Below are 20,324 nucleotides of genomic sequence, written 5' to 3'. Positions count from 1 at the left end.
TTCAAGTAGTTTTTAGTTTGTAGCAGATCTGTCTTGGTGGTTCCCAGATTGTCCCAGACCATCCCAACTTAGTTGAACATGACAGTTTGAGTCATTTTGCAAACTTTCTTGGATTGTTGGTCAATCCGATGATCGGTTTCCAGCTCATTTTCACACAGAGAAACTACAAGCTGAAGTTATTTATGATAACTTACAGGAAGTTAAGAGGCCACGGCAAGTTAAAAGGCATCTAAGATGTTTCAATACCACTGAATCAAAAATATACGTGGGTTTATGGATAGATTTTACCCGTGACGATAGTGGAAAACATATAGAATATGTTTTACATATGGAAAACTCTTATTAAATGATCTCATATTAAAGATGTGTGTTGTGTCATTTTGCCCCGGACACAGAGTATTACGTTATAGCCACTCACCCTGCAGGGTTGTCCACCTTCAGAAATGCCTGGATGACCAGAGGAAACTCATACTTGACTATGTAAAGGTAACTGGACATAGCTGCGGAGGAAAAACATATAGACAGATAGATACATGTACAGTGTAGCATAAATAAAGATGGTTCTAAAATAAATACAATAAAATTAAAACATGTCGCCTATTTCAAGCAAATCAGAGAATACTGGAAGCATTATCCCAGAAAAGCCAGTGGAATTAAAAAAAAAAAAACATATAATGTGTGACCTCACCTCCAATGTTCTGCAGCGTGATGGCAATACCTGCTGCCATCTTCCCCGGGGTGCCAAAAGCCCTGTAGCCGAGCTGCTCATATGCACGAATACCTGTGCCACAAGCACCACAAGATAAAAGAATATTATTCATGAACTGAGTCCACACTAACCGGCACCTGTGCTGTGAGGTGACTTTAAATCAGTACTGCTGGTGATGTGGTTCAGATCAGAGAGCACAGGGGGTTCCCACATCGTGATCAGCTGACATTAAAGGAAAGTTTAAATGTTTGTTATTCAAGCAAGCTGCTTACATACCTACAATACCAGATGACTTTAACAGTAAATGGATGGAGTATGATGAAAGGACTGCTACCACTGTAAGGAGTGACCTGAAACAAACATAAAAGAGACAGACATTACTACTGCCCTCGCCATCAAAGACCACATTTAACTCCTACATAGAAAACTGTGGTTCAGTTTTTACACTGCATATTACCCTGTGAGCTATTTATGCAGCTGCAGACATGGCAGGCATATGTTTTTGTTATATAGATCGCATTGGAAAATCCTGTGGCTCCACCTCACACCAGATTGTTAGTCCAGCTGAGCCACAGGGGTTGCCCTGTTAGCCCCACTGCCCTCTGTCACAGTAACTAACACACAAACACCCCAGACAGAGCGCTAAAAGAGAAAAGAAAAAACTTTCAATACAATGCTGAGAGTGACCGGATGAGGAAAAGTCCCTTTGCGAACAGTAATCATCTTCCTCTTTGTTCCTCCACTCCTCCGCTGTGGAATTATCCACTTCAGTCATTCAAGTCATTCACACAGTTTTCAGTTTTTTTCCTCTAGAGGAACTTGCAATCATCTCTCCACTTACTTAAATTCAGCTTTTACATGCAGTTCCTCCTCAGGCGTTCTGCTGCAGCAGTTAGCCTCCATCTTTTCTTTGATAATCAGATTCCTCTAACTGGTCGCTGTCTCTTATCGGCTCAAAAATCCTATCCAACTGTAGCTCTCTTAAAAATCCTTATATGCGGGAACCTCACTCATTTTGATTTGCCAAATATACGCTCCCCGCAATGACAAAGAATATGGGGCCTTTCTGTTTTTTTTTGTTCAGATTTCATTCATTTCAATTCATTTTTGCATTTTTTGAAAGAAATGTCTGAGATTTGTCTTGAAGACTGGTATAGAATTTCACCCCCACAGCAAATCCTGGGCCTGAGAGAGTTTGGTGAATGGATCACTGATCTAATGACTTTCACCCAGTCCGTCCCTTTCCAACTACTCCTTTGTTGTTACCATTAGCAACATTAACTTTTGCTCTCTCACACACACTCTCACCATTTGGCTCCCCCTTTTAAAAGCCCGTCTTTCACCTCGGCTTCAACTTTTGGCCACGTAACAGTTTTTTTTTTGTTGTTTTTTTTTGCCTCTTTGGCTTTTTTTCCTCCCTACAAAGTATGTGAAAGAATGCCTGGCTCACATCTACGAGTGAAGAGTTTGTCAAGTGGCAGTAGGAGGACAGAACTGCTGACAGTCAGACCGACTGACACACTTGGGTCACTGTAGCTCTGCTCACAGATTTCCACCCAACTACATTCTTATTTAGACCCGGACGACTGACCCGTTGATCTGCACCCACAAATGAAAGTATGAGCGACATGAGGATCAGGCCACATGGAAACAGAAACAACGCAGTAGCAAACATAAATTTGAATTGTTCTATCTGCATACAACCCTGTTTAAACCCAATATATAACTGAAAATAAACATGAAAATGAAAATTGAGCTACTTTTCTAGAAATAAATACTCAGTTTCAATTCAATACCAAAAAGCTTTCCGGAGACACTGGGTTACTCGGAGCAAACTTGCAAAGAAGTTTGAAAATTCATAATCTGCGGTTCATGACATCATAGGACTCACATATAGACATGTCTGGACTGCCTGCCAAAGCTTGCAGAGAGTACATCTTCTAGTAAGGTTGCCATTCCATGGCAAAAACGTTGTTTGCCGCTATATTAACGTTTGAAGTGTTGTGCATGAGGTTAGGAATGCTTTTTAGTAAAAGTAGTTAATCCACAAATCCAAGTTAAAAAAAAAGTTTTTAAAAAAGATCAAGAAATGTAAGGAAGTATCTAAATGCCACGTAAAAAGAGCTTCGGTGCTTCCACAATTCGCGCATTCCTCAACTTTAAAGGCGCTCTGGATCTTTTTCATCCAGTCGTACCTACTGTGATTTGTGTGGGCCGGAGGGTGAGAGTGAGCGGCCTGTGACAGCAGTCTTTGACTTTTTTTACTTTTTCCCTCCCGTTTTATTTACAAACCCTGAGAATAAAATTACATTTCATATTAAAAATGACCTAATCAATACTCTATATTTGAAATGTTAAGACAGCATTAAGGAAAGTATCAAAAGCACTTTTGATCGAATGTTTATTGAACATCAGTGCTGCTGACCCACATCACAGCTCAGTGTAAGCGTGGTTGGATTCTCATTGCAGCGCAGTTGTCTTTCCTAAGTCCTCGAGAATTTTTCTTACCATCTGTCCTTAACGCAATGATGTTGTCCACTGTGGCCAAGGAAAAGAGCTTAGGAAAAGTCGATGGGAGATTAGCGAGTGAGACAGATCCCTAGGCTGTTTTGTTTTGTCAGGCAGCGTAAATGTGAGATGAAGGAAGTCGTGTCTCAAATCAGCTCCCTGATCATTTCCTAAGTCAGGGAACAGACTAAGAGTGTTGAAAATTAAACTTTTAGTGCTATGGACCAATGCAGCAGGGGCTGCAGGGGGATTAGCACCGTCACCTCCCAGCATGAAGTGATTTGAATCCTGAATCACTTTTTGAATCACCCGAATCCCTGGTTCGAATAGCGGCTGGGGCCGTGTTCTTCCGGTGTGTGCGAGGGTTTTCTACTAGTTGATTAATTGATTATTCTAAATTAACCCTTGGAGTCAATGTGAGCATGCATGGTTGTTTGTCTTATTTGTCTGTGTGGTCCTGTGAAGGAGTGGCGACCTGTCTGGGGTGTACCCAGCCTATCCCAATGACAAATGGAATAGGCTCCGGCCCTCCTGCGACTGGATTAAACAGCCATAGAAAATGGATGGATGGACCAAAATAGCAATGTCAAACTGTATCATGAGATCACGTTGCCTTTGTTCAGTCCCAGATCATCATTGTTGGGTTCTCCCCATCAGTCTTGTTTTGTTTTTGTTTTGTTTTTTTTGTTCTTTGTTATTTTTTTAAATCCAACTTCCCGTTTTGGGAAGTTGGGCGGCCAACAGGGCGGCCAATTTCTTTGAAGACGAACAGAACAAAACAAAACAAAAAAGATTGGATTTTAGGAGGACCGGGGATAAGCCAAAGACTGTCCCCATTCAGGGTGAAGAAGTGGACGACTACAGATACCTGGGAGATGGATACAGACTACAGAGACTGGAAATGCAACACTGAGGCTGTCTATAAGAAGGGACATAACAGACTGTCCTCCTAAAGAAGGTCTTTTAGGGTCTACACCAAGATGTTGCACATCTTCTATCAATCTGTGGTCTGCTTTGCAGCCATCAGTTGGGGCAACCGCATCAGAGCCAGAGGCTCAAAGAAACTGAACTTTTTTTAAAAAAAACCTGAAAAAAACCTATATTACAAAAAACTGACCTTTTTTTATCTATGCTATTTCTTTCGCTGTTACATGTACTGTCCTATCTTTGTTTGAGCAAACATATGTCTGGTAGGAGCATGCCTGGGGGTCAGAATGACTCAGTATGGTGGCAAAAAAGAAAGGGGACGATGACAAGCCTGGAGTCCAATGTGGAACAAGGAAAAATTGCCAGTACTTCGTTGCCAAATATGTCACTGACCCTGCCTGTGTTGATAAGCTACTACTCTATTGCTTGATACAAGATCAGATACATATACAAAGACACAGTCTTTCATCTGTAACAGGATGGATAAGTGCACACTATTTGTTGCACTCAATCACGTACAACCAATTTATATGTGAATACATGACGCCTCCTGATTGACCACAGTGTTAATGTCAGCTCCTGTCTAGCACAGTGTCACAGACACTGACTGTTTAGAGGCAGAAGGTTCAATGAGTTCAGATGGCAAACAGCTTGAAAAACCTCAGTCACACAACTCAGATCAAAATAAGGAGATTTTTCTACCACGAGGGAAAATCCGTCAGACATGTTTGCCGGAAAGAAAAGGTAAATCTTCCCCCTTGCTTACTTTAATCTTAAATCACAAACAGCCACTCCTGTCAACAGGCAAGTTCCATAGGTTGTCAACATAGCTGCAAACAAGACAGGAGTCATGTCACAGACGAATCAAAAACATAGCTTCACCTTTCATAATAGCTTTACATTGAAATTTTATGCATGGATGTATTTTTAGTTTTTCCAACTGCATGGCCTACATTTTGCAAGCAGGTAAGACTTAAACAGTGATCCCTAATCTCTTAGAAAAGCTCGACAAGATTCATCATCTGCCACCTTTAAGTCTAGCCGCATCATGAAGAGGTGTCAAAACAGCACGTAGACAAGGAGACGAATGACTGTTCGTGCTGCCAGAGCCATGGAGAGAAATTTCCTTCTGGAGAAACAACTGATTATTTCTGAGACCTGTGCAGGAAAATCGATACAGCTACAAACCTCATGAACAAACAAACAAGTTAAGACCTACGAGGGCAAACTTGTAACCTAATATCCTGTCACTGTCTTGGCTTTTAAGCTGTGGTTTCGTACCCCAAAGCTCCAGTGTGTCCTTCTGGGATCCAGCTGCTATTAATCACATCTATATCCTTTTGCTGCAATTCCAAGAGGATGCATGGGTTTTAGCTAGCAGTCTAGACATGCCCTCGAAGGCAGGAGATTCGGACATGATACACAGAGCACTACAAACCGGCAATTTTCAACTTGTCGAGTTAATAATGTTAATGCAGGTGATGTTTTGTGTCTTTAATCTTTTCATCAAATAGATAAAAAAAGGCTCAAATTAACAATGAATAAATGCTGCTGATAAGGTATGACAATTCTCTGTTACTGAAAGGTTAAAAGACCTGGAGTCATTAAATTGACATGTAAGTCTTCTGGGGAGACTTTTAAATGTACAGTACAGTCGTACTGTATGCACACACCGATTTGTTGAAATCACAGAATCAGTCACAAAGAACGATGGAGTTATTTTCTGCCTCTGTAATTGGAAATGCACTTGGTGAATTATTTCCAGATTGCTATAAACATGAGTAATTATTCTCCGTGTCATTAGTTTCTGCATCATAAACAGGGTCTGCTGCAGGGCTGATGCAAGACAATCACTGTCCAACTAGGTGCTTATGAGTGACACAGACTTGCTCTGGAAAAGCCTTGAAGGGCAGCAAACGGATTTCTAATGCAATCAGAGTTTCATATGTTCATTGTATCAGATATCAATGAGTGACTTACAGAAACAGGACAATTCCTGTGTTGGCCATGGCATATGCAAGTCCCAGAATTCCACTTCCCATAATTGCATTACCCAGGTTAAAGACCGACATCCCAAATGAGGTTTTTCCTTCAAACTGCAGCCAAAGACAGAGGAAAATTGCAAACAGGTTAAGTCTTCAGTGAACACCTCAGAATGTGGTGTTTAAATATGATGTAACTGAGGTGTGTGTAAACTTACATCAGTAAAGCGTGTCGTCTTCTTCTCCTCCACGCCTGATAAGAATTCCTGGCTCTCTGGAAGGTTGGATCCTGTATTTTCAGTTCTGTGGGGACTAACAGTTAAAAACAGTTTTACCACACATGAAGAAAAAACACTCAAGGTCCATCTCTTACTTTTTTTTTCTTACCAATACAAGCTCATTTAAAATATATCTGTTTATTTCCTCATAAGACAAAACCGCAGTGGATGGCAAAAAATTGAATGTGAAACACATTCTCTCCTCATCATTGTGTCATACATACCTAGCATTCTGGGCACTATTGGCTACCGTTTCCCTACAAGCAGTGTAGAGAGAGGTCATCCATCACCCAACGAGAGCACAAAGTGGAAAAACAGCAGCCAGAGTCATAATATAATAACAGCATGAACAAGGACATCTATAAATAATCACCTCTATGCTGGAGAGAGAAGCTTTAATTAAACCATCTATTACACCAACAATGCTAACAGAAAAAAAGTGCTAGGCAATCTGACATGATAATTGGGCACTGAGATCACTCCTTTATCCAGCACTTGCTTTACACACTGAGATATCAAGCTTCAGGAATGAGCCCAAAAAGATACAAATGCTTTGTTACCAAAGCTCTACCCTAAAAGGGTACAAGAACTGGATTTTAAACAGTGCTTAAATGAACCAATAAAAAAAGTATTCACCACCCCTTGTGATAGAAATGTATATTTTTGTTCTAGTACACAATTGTATCCATTGGAAAAACTCGTCACACCTACTGTAAATTCACAATTCTAAACGTGCATGTTTAGGACAGGGGAGAGGATCCTGAGAAACTCCCCGTTGGGGTCGGGAGAACGTGGAAACAATATATCCACAGCCAACATTCAAACAGTGAAACCTTTTACTGCTGAGCAACAGACCACCACAACACACCTGATTCAGATCGATGCCTCGTTGGCTGGTTTGTGGCTTGAGGTAGAGGCAAATTTATGTTAATTTCTTGACCGATATCTGTGGGCTGCACACAAGTGTGGTGGTTTGTACTGTTGCTCAGCAGGTACATATGTATGCATGATGTATGTAAGATGATTTTGTACCTTCCTACCTAATTTATTTTCTTAATTCCTTTGTCCATGGAGCATTCCTGAACAACGTGTTAAACGTACTGAAATTATGTTCGAAATCTAATTTTGTAGGTACTCAAAAGCATGTAGAGCTCTGTTTCTGGAGTTTATGTGTCGCTAACTGGTCCTCGATTATTCCAAGAAATAAGGCTAGCTGCTGTGGAATTATAAAACTGTATGGATTTGTTCAATAAAAGCAGATAATACAAAGCAGTCAGATTGGTGTTTAGCATAGTCATTGTCACATGAAACAATATTTTTTGGAGCATCAAGCAAGTCTGAGCTGGATTCTAATCGCCAGTCACACATATACAACCAAATTGACTAGATCTTTACTCTTTGGAAGCTTAGTCTTACACCAGAATTTGCTGTGTGGGTTGTACTTCAATTATGATGCTTTAAATCTTACAAAAAATGTGACCCTACCAGGGGTTTCTGTTTTTTCTTCAATTATATCCAAGTGCCTACTCAAAAGTATTTGCTGGTTTTCTCAAATAAAACAAAGTCATGACATTACAGCAGAAAGACCCATAAGATGTCTTAAGGTATTGTTTGGCAAAGAATAATTAGAACTGACTGAATTGAAGTTCAGGTGTATTGATTCTCTTGGTTGCTGGAGAAACAGGCATCTTGATTTTTTCCCGTGAAATCAGAATGATTATCGGCTTACACGCAAAGTTCAGCACTGTGCAAAGTTAAAAGCACTTCGAATGTTTTAATTATTGTCCATCACACAAAACCAGTTGGAAGGCATCTGATCAACACAAAATCTATGCATATCATGCATCTATAATCCTTAACAAATACAATATCTTGACAATATCTTTAACAGATGACATCCAGTCTCATTAAGTCAGCCAGAGGTTAAATTAAAAACTGTGAGGAGTTCTTCAAGATACTCTGAATAACCTGCCAAGTGGCTTAATATCTAGGCAAGTGTGGGAGTGAAGACTGCAACTGCTTTAAAGGCAGAGGCAAGTGAAATATCACTTTAGCTGGGCCTGTTTCCACAGTCTCTCAACTACTACCTTAATTCATGATCTCTCTGCTTTTTGTATGAAGTTTATATCACTTCAAAATCAGTGCTTGAGCTTTTTGCAAAGACTTTCATAGCAGCATTTCTAATATATTTCCTATGAAAACAAACAAAGGATTACTCTGAATATGTGAGATTAGCATACACTGTAATAATCTGTAGTACTCACTTTTCACAATCCTCTGCAGGTGGTGTTTTGGCTGATGCTGTGATCTCCTCCCCAGGCTCATGGCCTTTCCCATTAGGAATAGCATTCACCTCCGCCTGGGAGGTTTCCACGGTCTCAGTAGGTTTATCCTCACTCATATCTGATCAGATTAATAATAATCTATCAGTGGAAATGTGCTGGAGAGTGTGTGAATGTGCGAAAGTGAAGTTTTGCTTTTTTTTTTCCTTTTGGGATCTGTGGGAGACACAAAATAAAAACCCATTAGGATTAGAGACACATGGGGAAAATATGCACTGTGTGAATAAGTAAATGTTCAAAGTTGAGATGTGGAGATCTGTGAATAAGTATTAGCATTTGTCAAATGAAAGACAGCTGAGGACAAGGGTACTTTATGGATACAAGATACTTTACGATGAAAGAAAATTAGAACAAATGTGGAGTTAAAAACAACAAACCATTCAAAAATTCACTGGATTACATGAGCTGACAACAGAGCTCGTAGCTAACAAAAAGTTGACAAATTGTAAATTTGTGGTTTTCATAAGACAGGAAGACATTATAGGTGCCTCTTTAGGCTTAAGATATTAAGCTGAATAACGCCATGAAGAAACTGTGTCAGACAAAGGGAAATAAGTCCTAAAAATAAGGTACTCTGGTGATTATTCACATTTCTTTACAATAATTGAACTCGGAATCTCTTCCTATTAATGCTGATTCAATAAAAAAAAAAAAGATCTCCAAGATTATTGAGACAACCAGCCAAGGATCTTAAATGACCACTGGCGTGACATGCTATGACTAAAATAACATCATATTTTCTAATGCTGTTTTTAAAAAATAAGTACAACAAAATATAAAAAGAAGTTGTGTTAATGTATATATATATATATAAAACAGAGTGACTGTGAGATCAGGCTATATCTACTCCTGTAACCCACAACAAAAACACAGTAACTCCAAACCAAAATACTGAGTTGACATTGAAAAGATGTTTTGGCAAATCCAATGAATAATTGACACATTAACTGACAGGTCCTCCTTCAGAGGAAACAGAGCTTTTAGTTTGCCATGACACAGTCAGCTTTGCTGCAGGCCTCCATTTCCTGGGTATCCTGTTGTGTTGTATTAGCTGACCAGCTGGCTTGTGGGGCCCAGAAGGGCCCCTGTGACATGTATCTCCTACATGCTGTTGACTAAAGCCCCCCTATCTGGCTAGCCCTGAATGATCTCCTTTGCTCTGCTGCATAAACAGCAGCTATAATGGTGACCATGTTGGGATCTATAAAGGAGGAACACACAAATGGTTGAACACCCAGCATTGAGACAAAGAGAGAAGAACCAGCCAGGACCAGCTCCGAACCAGTTCTAGCTGTCTTTGTGCCTCCATTTCTCTGCTTGTCACTTTTCTCTTGGTTTCCTCTTTTATTGAGAAGGGTTCAACATAGCCACAATGCTCAGGGTTTTCTGTACTACCATTCCTGGCAAGCCACGCAGCGGCCCTTGTTCCCCCAGGCCTCTTCCGCTTCACAGTCTGCTTTTTTAAAGGTAGCTTTTTGTGGAAGAAAATATTTCAACACATCAAATACAGCGTGAGGTGAAAAACCCCTGGTCCTCACCTAGCAGTCTTCTGAACCTACCAACCACAATAGTGAAAGCTTCACTGCATAGTCAGGCCTCTCGGTGTCTCTGGCTAAAGCCAGGCGACGTGGTTGGGCAGCAAAGCACAGTGCACAATGGCATATGTTGTGTGGTTTCCTGGGAACGGGTTAGGGAACAGTGGTACTATTGTGCCAGGCATCATTATACTGCCCGGGCCCCCTTGGCTGTGGTTTGCCAGGCCACTCGAGAGGCTGAAAAGGTATTTCACTCTCTAATTGAAAAGACGCCACCTTGAATTCAGCAAATGCCAGTATCCTGTATGCATGCGCAGTTGTAGCAGAGCTGCTGACGAGAGCAATGGCAGCGGCAAGGCCAGCCTCGTGGGACAAATCACCGCACAGAAATGTACTGCCACTCAGGGAGTCTACAAATCACGAAGAGGTTGGAGTAGCCTTTGAAGGACAACACACGATGGGCTGTCCAGCTACAAGGGGTCCTCCTCAATGGCCCTGAGCAGTGAAGCTTGAAACAGCAGACATGATTGGCCTGAGTTGTGTCCTCTAAACTCATTATGTGCAGCAGAAAGGGAAGTACATGACAATTGAGTGAAAATCTACTCATTTGGTCAGAACTTCTTATTCATAGGATGTTTTTATAGAATGGTGAACAAGAGGGAGCAGAGATACTGTCGGAAATAAATTCTTTGAATTGTATGATACAGGTTTAGCTGCAGAAAGAAATATTAATTCATAAAGAATTGTTTCATTGAACATCCATTTTCTAAGATTTACTTCAAACCATAAACATCACGGACATCAACTGTCTTAAAGAAGTTGGTAGATTTACAAGAGTTAAGCAATTAAAACCTACTTGGTAAGAATTTGGAAAACATCGTGGCACCAAAGTGCACCAAATCACAAAATGTGCGACATGTTAAAGGTGAAGAGTACGGCCCAATTAAAAAATGTGGTGTCAACAGAAAAGCGACCCGCCGAAACTCATTTGTGGAGGGTGTTCATGCTAATCTGCCCAAATACAAGCATCTTTGTTTTGTGCCCATTTCACGACTGTATTGGAACACAGTTGTCAAGTGAAAGATGTTAGAAAAAAGCCACAAATAATTAAAGGCAAGAAAATAAGGGAAAAGAAGGATCAGTACAAAAACAGTAGATATTTAAGCCAACATCTGCCGCTGCCATTGTGGTGTGAAAGTGAAGTAGGGTTGTGTGGATGAACTGAAGCGCTGTGTAGTCTCTAGACACTATGTCATGTAAAAACATGTGTTAAGCTGCCTGCAAGAGTAAACACTGCGTTCCCTCATTTCAAAACAGTTCATGTCCAAGAAAGCAAGGGCAGAGTTTTCCAATAATTTTCCGCATTGTTAATTTGGTGGTTATCTTTCTCCATATCATGCAGGGCATAAACAGGTTGATAGGAGGATATTTAGTCTTCCTCTTCAGCCTGATTTGCCCAATGGAACATTATGTTCCACATACAAGAGTAGAATTGCATTTTTCTCAAGAGCAGATACTACAACTGCTACTGGAAATATGTGCATGGTTTTACAGAGCCTAGCTAAAAAAAAGATGAGAGAAAAAAAATATATGAAAATAATATGTATAAAATACATCTGAACAACAGAAGGACCAGATGAAAAAAGAAAGAAAGATTATCTTTAGAAAATGAGTTCCTCCCCCCACTTGTATCCAAACTTACAAATCCTACGCAAGACTTAATACCACATTGTGATGCTCTTGGTGGGAGTAAATGAATCTTTTCACAGCAACAGCAGAGGCTATGTTTATTCAAGTCCTCATCCAAAACATCACATCCGTTTGCCAGCGCAGAGGGAGTGTGTGGGGCTCAGTTCTTTGGCTCTGACGTAAGCAGCTCTGCAGAGACGTCATCCCACAAGGAGGGAACCAGAGCCAGCCAGCTTCTCTCATTGTTATTCCTAAACTGACACCCCAACCAAATAACATTGTTCGTCTTGATTCATCCTCACTTACTCCTGTGCTTGTTGGCACTTGTCCTTGTTGTTCTTTCATGTAGTTTGATACTGTAATTAAATGTGCAGCTTTGTGTTTGTGTGTGGAGGAGGGGTATACAGCTTATGTAATACAGCGAGTACTCTGAAATACTGCCTCCTCTGCCTCGACTTGATGACATTTCAATAGGCTTGTGGTCTTAAACCTTTCCTAATTGAGTCTCAAGTGTAATTTACAGACTTTCAATCTGCAGTGTGTGTTACAATCACTGACAGTTTATTTATTGTTTATGTATTTTGTATATATATATATATATGTGTGAAATAAAAATTCACTTGCTACATTCTTTGCAATTCTCTAGTTATCAAAAGCATCACAGTCATTTTTCAATATTCATTGCACTGAAAAATATGAGAGACAGAATCTAAAGCAATCTCGTCATCCTTCCTCTCTGTCCATGAATGAAAAGAGATTTCCTGCAGCATAAGAGATTACACATGCCAATATTTTTAATGATGAGCAGCTAATAAGTCCATGAGGGGACATTTCATCGTAAACGTTCAGGCTTGCGACCTCTGACAACAGGATGAAAGAGGAGATCAGATTAAGGCCTGTCTCGCTGAAGCAGGAAATAAGGATCAAAACCTGCTCAGGTCACTTCATGCACTATTCCTGCATAAAAATAGCTACAGAGGAGTGAAAAGCCTCAGAGTAACTGCACATTGTGCCACACACAAAGCTGTGTTTGAGTGCTTCTCACGCGTGCAACTGAACATAGCATCTGCCGGAAATAAGCAGTAAACACTCACTGAATGTGCTGAGCAACCATCTGCCTGCGTCCTGGTTCTTCACACCAGAGTGAACAGACACATAAAAACACATGAGGACACGCACTCACACACGCACACAAACACAGACATATGCAGTGTAATTATGGGAAAAAGCCATGCTGTTGTTTAATGAATGAAACACTAAACATCCGCAGGCAGAAAATAGAGCTGTGAACATCACAAAAAGTGTGTAAGACAAATGTGAGACTGAGATATCAAAAGTAGATTTAAAAGAAAAAGACACCACACCATGTAGTTTAGTCTAGCTGGGAATACAAAAGCCTGTGCTCATCAAGCTTTATCAAGAATCTCTTGAAATAAAATATTTGATCAGGCTCCTGAAGCTTGTGAAATGTTTTATGAATGGCCACAACTTTATTGTTTTTACATATGAGATTAAACAGAATAAGAGCACCCAAAGTGTCCATTTTTTTGTCACACATATGCAAACACTATCTATGTACCTGTAGCTGGGTGATCTCTCGGGTTCTTCCAGGTACTGCTTGACAATGATGACAACTTGGTAAATATTCAGATATTGTTTGTGTTTCGGTTCGCGTGCTTTCAGCAACCAGATTATGTGTCTGTATGTGTCACCGCTGTTCCTTCACACATCCAAAACAGATCAGCCCAGCATCGCCGTGTATTTACACACATCAAGCCGACATTACGGAATCAGCTCTTCACTTCTGTTAATAGCTCGCTTGCTGGCTCATCTGCAGTGCTTTAGCTTCAATCTCCCGTTCTGCTTCTGTACTTCCACGTATGAAGCAACGCGCGATGAAGGTGCATCAGTTCCGGCCTGAGAAGGCATATGAGAAAGAGGCTATAGTGTGTCCTGCAGGCTGTGTTGGACCACACACTTTTGGTTAAATAATTACACTAGTTTGTAATTCTTCACGAGATCGTGGATGTCAGTCCCACACAGTCAGACCAGGTGAGCTGCCAGCTGCATTGCAGGTGAGTAAAATCCATCAATCTTTCTTTTTGTTCCAGAGTTGCTACTGTAATTTTGAAAGTCTCTATGTGAGATGTTGTGGTCGTTAAACACACGTTTGTGTAAATAAGCTCTGCCACACCCGCAGTCCTCAGCGCAGCATCCCAACTGGTGTGTATACCTGGGTGTTTTGTCTCCATCAATGACGATAGGAGGTGAAGCCGATAAACACCTGCCACTACTGGGACTGAATGTCAATCAAACACTTTCCCACTGCACTCAAAAGCCAGATGTTTAGCAGGTGTTAGTTGGTTTTTGATCAGTGTAAAAATGGTTTTGAATTAAAGGGGGCATACTTAAACTTTATAACTTATCAAGAGTCGCACCATGCTAGCATGTCATACTCAGCAGTGTGTCTACTGAACATATCAACCCCTCATTTACATTTAGTAAGACAGCAAACGGCCCAAAATGATGGTGTACGAGAGCATTAAGAAATTGTGTGAGCAATGTGACAATTATTTCAAGGGTGATGGACCTAAAAATACAGACAGAAAGATAAAAGCATTAGAAAGTTTAGTTTTTTTTTTTTTATTTTGCTGTACAGCCTGAACATTTTAAACCTCCTTCTCTTCATGTCACCGCTACTGTAGTTACTGCGTTCTGTCTTTGTGGGGCAGAAGAGAAAAGAATACCTCCCCTGTAAGCCTAAACAAGTGTTCTGAACATCACAGATAAAGTCTCTCTGTGTGTCTCTACGTGACTCAAGTACCAGCTTTGAGAGATTTACTGTATTGCTGCTGTGCATTTAACCCAAAACAGGAAATAAATGTGTACAGCAGAACATGTGACTAATATGACCCTTTAGCTGTCTTCAGGTCTGTCATTAGACACTGCTTGCCCCCAGAGCCTGTCTCTGAGTCCTTACAGAGCCGTCCTCCCATCTCAATCATTCTGTATCCTTCTCTGCTGCAGGCCATGAAGAACCCCTGTGATTAGCCAGCAGGGAGAATACCAGATTAGCTTCTAACTGGTGGATTTGTATGTCAGCCTGTGAGATGTTCCTCATCACTGGGATTCCTTTAAGCTGCCGTGAGATGCACACAGACCATAATTCTATAGAGGATGCGATGTCAGCATGGCAGGGCATTTAAATATTCACTATAAAGTGAAGGGTGTTACCTCACTGCAAGTGTTTTAAACAGAGTCATTAATCGTGTTTATTCTGGATGTTTAAAGCAGGATCGCAATAATCTGCTGTCTGTAATTTTGTATGCAACACTTCTCTGGCTAGATGGTGATGGTGCCTGTAAGGAAATGAAAAGATAACCTTGCTTCACACCCACACAAATTATCATTAATCACATCATCACATGTTCAATATCATGCAAGATTAAAGAAACAACCTCTACACAGGTCTTGTGAAATGATTATAAACCGTTTGTGTTCGAAGTAAGCTGGTGAAAACGGCTCATAAATTGTTCAGTTTTTCCAAACTCATTATTTGTTTTCCATAGCTTCATAACCACCTTCGATTAAAAACAAAACTGAAATCTATAACTGTGAATAGCCCCCAGTGTTGATGGCCTAATATGTTCCCTTAACTTTTCCTGTCACATGAAACATTCAGCTCCAACTCAGCTGTTTAGAAGGGGAAATCTTATCTCATTAGACTAGAAGTGACAATCATAGTAAACATCGTAAACATCGAGATTGATGTAACCCTAAAGAAGGGAGCTACGTATTATATTTGGCTCAGGTTTACCAGCACTACCTAACTAAAATTGCTCGAACCAGATTTTAAGAGCTGAAACTTTTACTTGACTGTATTTCACACACTACATACCATTAGCTAGGCGAAGGCAAAGCTTAAGCAAAACCTTAACCTAACATATACAGTCCACCCAGAAATATTTTCCATGTATTCTATTCAAAATTTCTGATGACAAAACATTTGTGAGTCATCTACTTAAGACTAGAAGTGACTAAGACTGCAGCACCTCAGGGATGACGTTTGTCCGGTCATTAAGCACTATGTATTATCTTTAGTGTCTCGTGAACTCCCTGCATGGGAACACCAGCCTTGTCACTTATTGAAAACTAGATTTATTTATAGAATCACACAGCAGTTTATGTCACTCTGGCTTAACTCTAATACTGCCACCCGACACACATGAGTAAACCTCGAGCAGCACACAGAAATGTGTTCACTGAGCTTAAAAACAGGCGGGAGCGGCAGTGGTTTAATGTAAACAGTCACAGGGAGGAGTTTAAGGCATTGACTATGAATACAGATAAAGGACACATCACCACCTCGAGAAGTGAGAAGATGATGTGTGTTTCAGCTGCATCTATCGAAATCTGGCAATGCTGCACACACCTGATGGGTTGTGCTGAGGTGTGACTGTTTTTGTTTGTTTCAAAAGGGAACATTTTATTTCTCGGTTTCACTGCTGTGTTCTCATGATCATAGTTCTCTCTCCTCATTTTTTCATCATGCTTATGCGACACACCGTCATGTGAAATGAGTGGCTGAATTTAAACGTTGTGTGTTACAAGTAAATAACATGTATGAGCAATGGAAAAGATGACATCCCGACCAACAAAGTTTTGGGATTTGAATTATTTCCCTGATACTTTCTTTAGCAATTTGCACCAAAAGTTATCGGTTTCTTCCTTTGTCAACATGAAAAATTTGCTGTTTTTGCATACTCTTGTTAACAAACAAACAAATGGACAAACCTCCACCACAGATTAGTCTTGCATACTCTTTACTTCATGTAAGAAAACAAGATTCTATTACACATGCACATACAAATACAACCTACCGCAAGAAGACGTATGGAGTGTCTTGTTGAGGAGATGTTCAGACTGACAGCATCCTTTATCTGCTGATATCTCCATAAAGACATCAGCAGAAAAAAAAGTGACCAGTTCTGAGCAGAATGCACACTGCAAATGTCTCACTAAAGTATCAGTGGCACAATTTAAGTCTTATAAAACACAAATTACTCATCAAATTCGATTGGGTGACATAACTGCGAATATGTTACTTTGTATTCATGCACTGATTTTCTCTGTTTGTTTCCGTATTTTACTACGGATCCTAAAGAAATCTTGATGTTGGCACACTCGTGCTTTTTTTCTGAGAATAAAAATAAAGGTGTAAAAAAAAATCCATTTAAATCTCGCCCTCTCAAATTGCAGAGGTGTTATCAAATCTGTAATCTGCATAATCCGTGTTGACGAAGACCTTCCCCACCTATTTGCTCGAGTCTTCTATGAAAAGGTATCTCCATTTGCCCAAGTTGAGAGTTAAATTGTGGCTCTGGGCTGACATGCAAATCTGATGCTTAGTGTAAACCACACACACTCATACACACACTGCAGCTGGTGAGAAATACAGCTAGCTATAATTAGTTGATAAAAGCAGAGTAAATTCCAGTCACTTCTTGGCGGGACATCAGAGGTGGACCGAAATAAAACCAATGAATAAGAACTAAGAGGTCCAAAAGGCAATCATTTACGATAACATTGATAGTAAGTTTTTTTTAAAGTGCCGTGATATAATCACGGTGATTGTGAGTTACTTCAAATGTTTGACACGTCAATAAGCTTCCATGTGGGCACGTTTTTCCCACAAGATACTCCCTACTTGAACAGTATCTTGTAACACAAAATGTCGATTTAAATTATTTTGATTTAGACCTTGGCATGCCAAACGTCCTCTATTCATTTTTTTTCTTTTGTCTCAGTGATAATGATGGGGTGATGAGTGCTGGCCTGGTCAATGACATAACGCTGGCATGGTAATGCTGTCCTCCAAGCTAAATCAGATTTGGCTTGTGAGACTGCTGCAGCACCAGAAATGTACGCCAGAATTCTCACTCTCAGAAAGAGACAGCTTGTCAGTCTGGTAAGAGCAAACACGGTCTGCACTCTCAACAAGACTATTTTAACATGTCTAAACGCTGAACTGAGACATGTGACAAAAAGGTTGTGACACGAGGCAGCTGACAGATAGCAGGTGCTGTTGTTTGGAGGTGAACTGGAAACATTTTTTAAAAACTTGGCTGTGGTTCACTGATGTCATGTCAGTGACTTGCAATTGTTATTTGCTTGTAAAACTATCATTTATGCTATATTCAACAATTTATTACCTTATTTCTTTTCCCAAACACCAGTAATGACAGTGTATATCTAATCCTCATAATAAACTAACAAACTATTCTGATTTATATAACAATTTCTCAATTTTTTATTAACTCTATGTATGTGTTTGGAGCCTTGAGCCACCCTATTTGCTCTAATATGGACTTACTAAAAAACTATTTCTGTTGGGTTTTTTTTAACAGTCACAATACACAAAATATATTTCTGCATGTTCTATGAATATTCTCAACCATAACATCGACAACAGTATTACATAAAACCAAGTATTTGAATTCTGCTCACTGTCAGCCTTCCTTCTTCTCTCTGTGTTCTAAATCTTTCAATTTTAAAACAAATGAATAACCAGTATTGTAACAATCGCCCAATCCATGCATAACGATAGCTTAAGAATCTGAAACATAAACGTATAAATCGTCACTTCTCCCTACTGAAAAAAAAACAAGAAATAAATCAATTTCCTCTCTTCTCTTCGCTTCAGTATCTCGTCATTTATAAGTCAGAGGAATCTGCAGTGAGCTATGATGGGTAAAAATAGCCGCCTGTCTCCAATGAAAAAACCTCAGAAACCATGAAAATCTACATCTAATCTGCAAACACATTTTTAAAAAAACATGATGGGTGTGTATCTCTGCCTTCTAAGTTGAACCAATACCAATATTTACGGAGTGTGATACGATTCAGGGATGATACATTTTTCAAACAGAAAAATTCAATTCAGTCTCGTTCCAAACACTAGACATTAATTTCTTTTCTCAATAAAAAACAAGCATATTTTGTGACATTGGTTAGTTACCTTGCTACCTTCAAATAGATGCTGTATATCCAACCAAAGCGTGGGCAATTACAATTTTTGTTTGGTACTTAACAAAACAGAAAAAATGTATTTACTTGTGCAGTTGATATTTCGAATCTGACTTTGTTCTTTCATTAGACAAACAACTCTGGCACCCACTTGTTGAATTTGAAATTCTTACTCTCAGTCACATTGTAAATTTGATTGTCTTCAGCAACAAAATGAGAAAAAAGTTCCCGAAGTTACCTTTGACCTCAAGGGGCTGGAGTTGTGGTTGAAAAAAAGTCTTCAACATTTGTGTCTTTTTCTTGTGTTGTCCTTAGTGATGCCAATTGCATTATCATCATATTTCCAGGTGATTTTTTTTTAGAGCTGTTGTTCTGCTCGGGTACTTATTCAGTGATCAACAGACAATCCCTGTTATAAAATCTGAATTTGATGTCGCTTTATGGACCACGTCAGCTTCACTAGTCCAACATGTTGAATTAGTTTTTACCTCGCAAGGTAAATTAAATGATGAATGGTGTTAATATTACTTCCACCAACAGATCTGAACATGTCAGCCTGCGAATACACTTTGAAAATTGTGTTCAAACTCACGCATTACTTATTTGCAACAGATCTGCGCAAGATCTGCAGCAAAACTCAAAAGAATTTTAATGTCGAATCATTGACATCAAAATCAGCTCATTGTTTGTGTTTGTTAATCTTTACATGAACCGTTAACATACCTTCAAGTTTAGAAAAAAACAAACATAATTTCTCTTTAACTGTACGTTGCGACTGCGCATCCAGCAATATTTTGTTTTGGTTTCGTTCCAGCTCCTGTTTCACGTCCTCATGATCCAAGAGCCTAGTTCTGTTCTGAAGGATCAGCTGATTGGAGGAGCTTTAGTCAGCTGCTCACTCTTTGTTTGAGGGTGAGCCCAATTAGTCACTAGACAGACATTACGTAAATGTGTTAGACAGTAAAGAATGGAACAAAACCAAAACTTTTTTTCTGTCAGTTCAGGAGCAGCATTTTCAGTGGGAGAGAATAACTTCCATTGAGTTTTGTAACAGTGCAAAACATTTACATGAACAACGAAGTCACTTAACACTGCAGAGGAAAAGATGTGCATTTCATTCAGCAGCACATTCCCTATAAACTGTAGCTTTGGAGAGCATTTGGTTCTGTTGTAGAAAAACTGACTGCTCAGAACACAGTATTTTCTGAAACTTGCAAATACAACATGTAGTTATTAGCCCCCCCCCCAAAAAAATATGTCAATGTTATGGTGTGGAACGATTCCTGAACTTTAGCAGCCACATCAGAGAGAGCGACCATCTCAGAAGT

General features: G+C 39.8%; 1 protein-coding gene across 2 annotated transcripts in view; it reads right to left on the bottom strand.

Moving 5' to 3' along the window:
- Positions 1-20,324, bottom strand: part of LOC140303466 (sodium-coupled neutral amino acid transporter 3-like) — a 42,585-nt gene that overhangs the window by 16,809 nt on the left and 5,452 nt on the right. The window contains exons 2-8 of one of the 2 annotated variants that reach the window (XM_072382232.1): positions 8,669-8,902; positions 6,629-6,661; positions 6,345-6,438; positions 6,125-6,240; positions 986-1,059; positions 689-781; positions 419-500 (exon numbers count right to left, since the gene is read on the bottom strand). In XM_072382232.1, coding sequence (XP_072238333.1) covers positions 419-500; positions 689-781; positions 986-1,059; positions 6,125-6,240; positions 6,345-6,438; positions 6,629-6,661; positions 8,669-8,805 — 629 coding nt within the window. In that variant the 5' untranslated portion in view covers positions 8,806-8,902. The remainder of the gene's footprint in view (positions 1-418; positions 501-688; positions 782-985; positions 1,060-6,124; positions 6,241-6,344; positions 6,439-6,628; positions 6,662-8,668; positions 8,903-20,324) is intronic. The other variant, XM_072382233.1, reaches the window with a different exon arrangement.

Source organism: Leuresthes tenuis, unplaced genomic scaffold, assembly GCF_036924035.1.
Source record: "Leuresthes tenuis unplaced genomic scaffold, fLeuTen1.0.hap1 SCAF_3, whole genome shotgun sequence".
Lineage (NCBI taxonomy): Eukaryota > Metazoa > Chordata > Actinopteri > Atheriniformes > Atherinopsidae > Leuresthes > Leuresthes tenuis.
The sequence above is the reverse complement of the archived record's forward strand: the minus strand, read 5'-3'. Positions and strand labels throughout refer to the sequence as shown.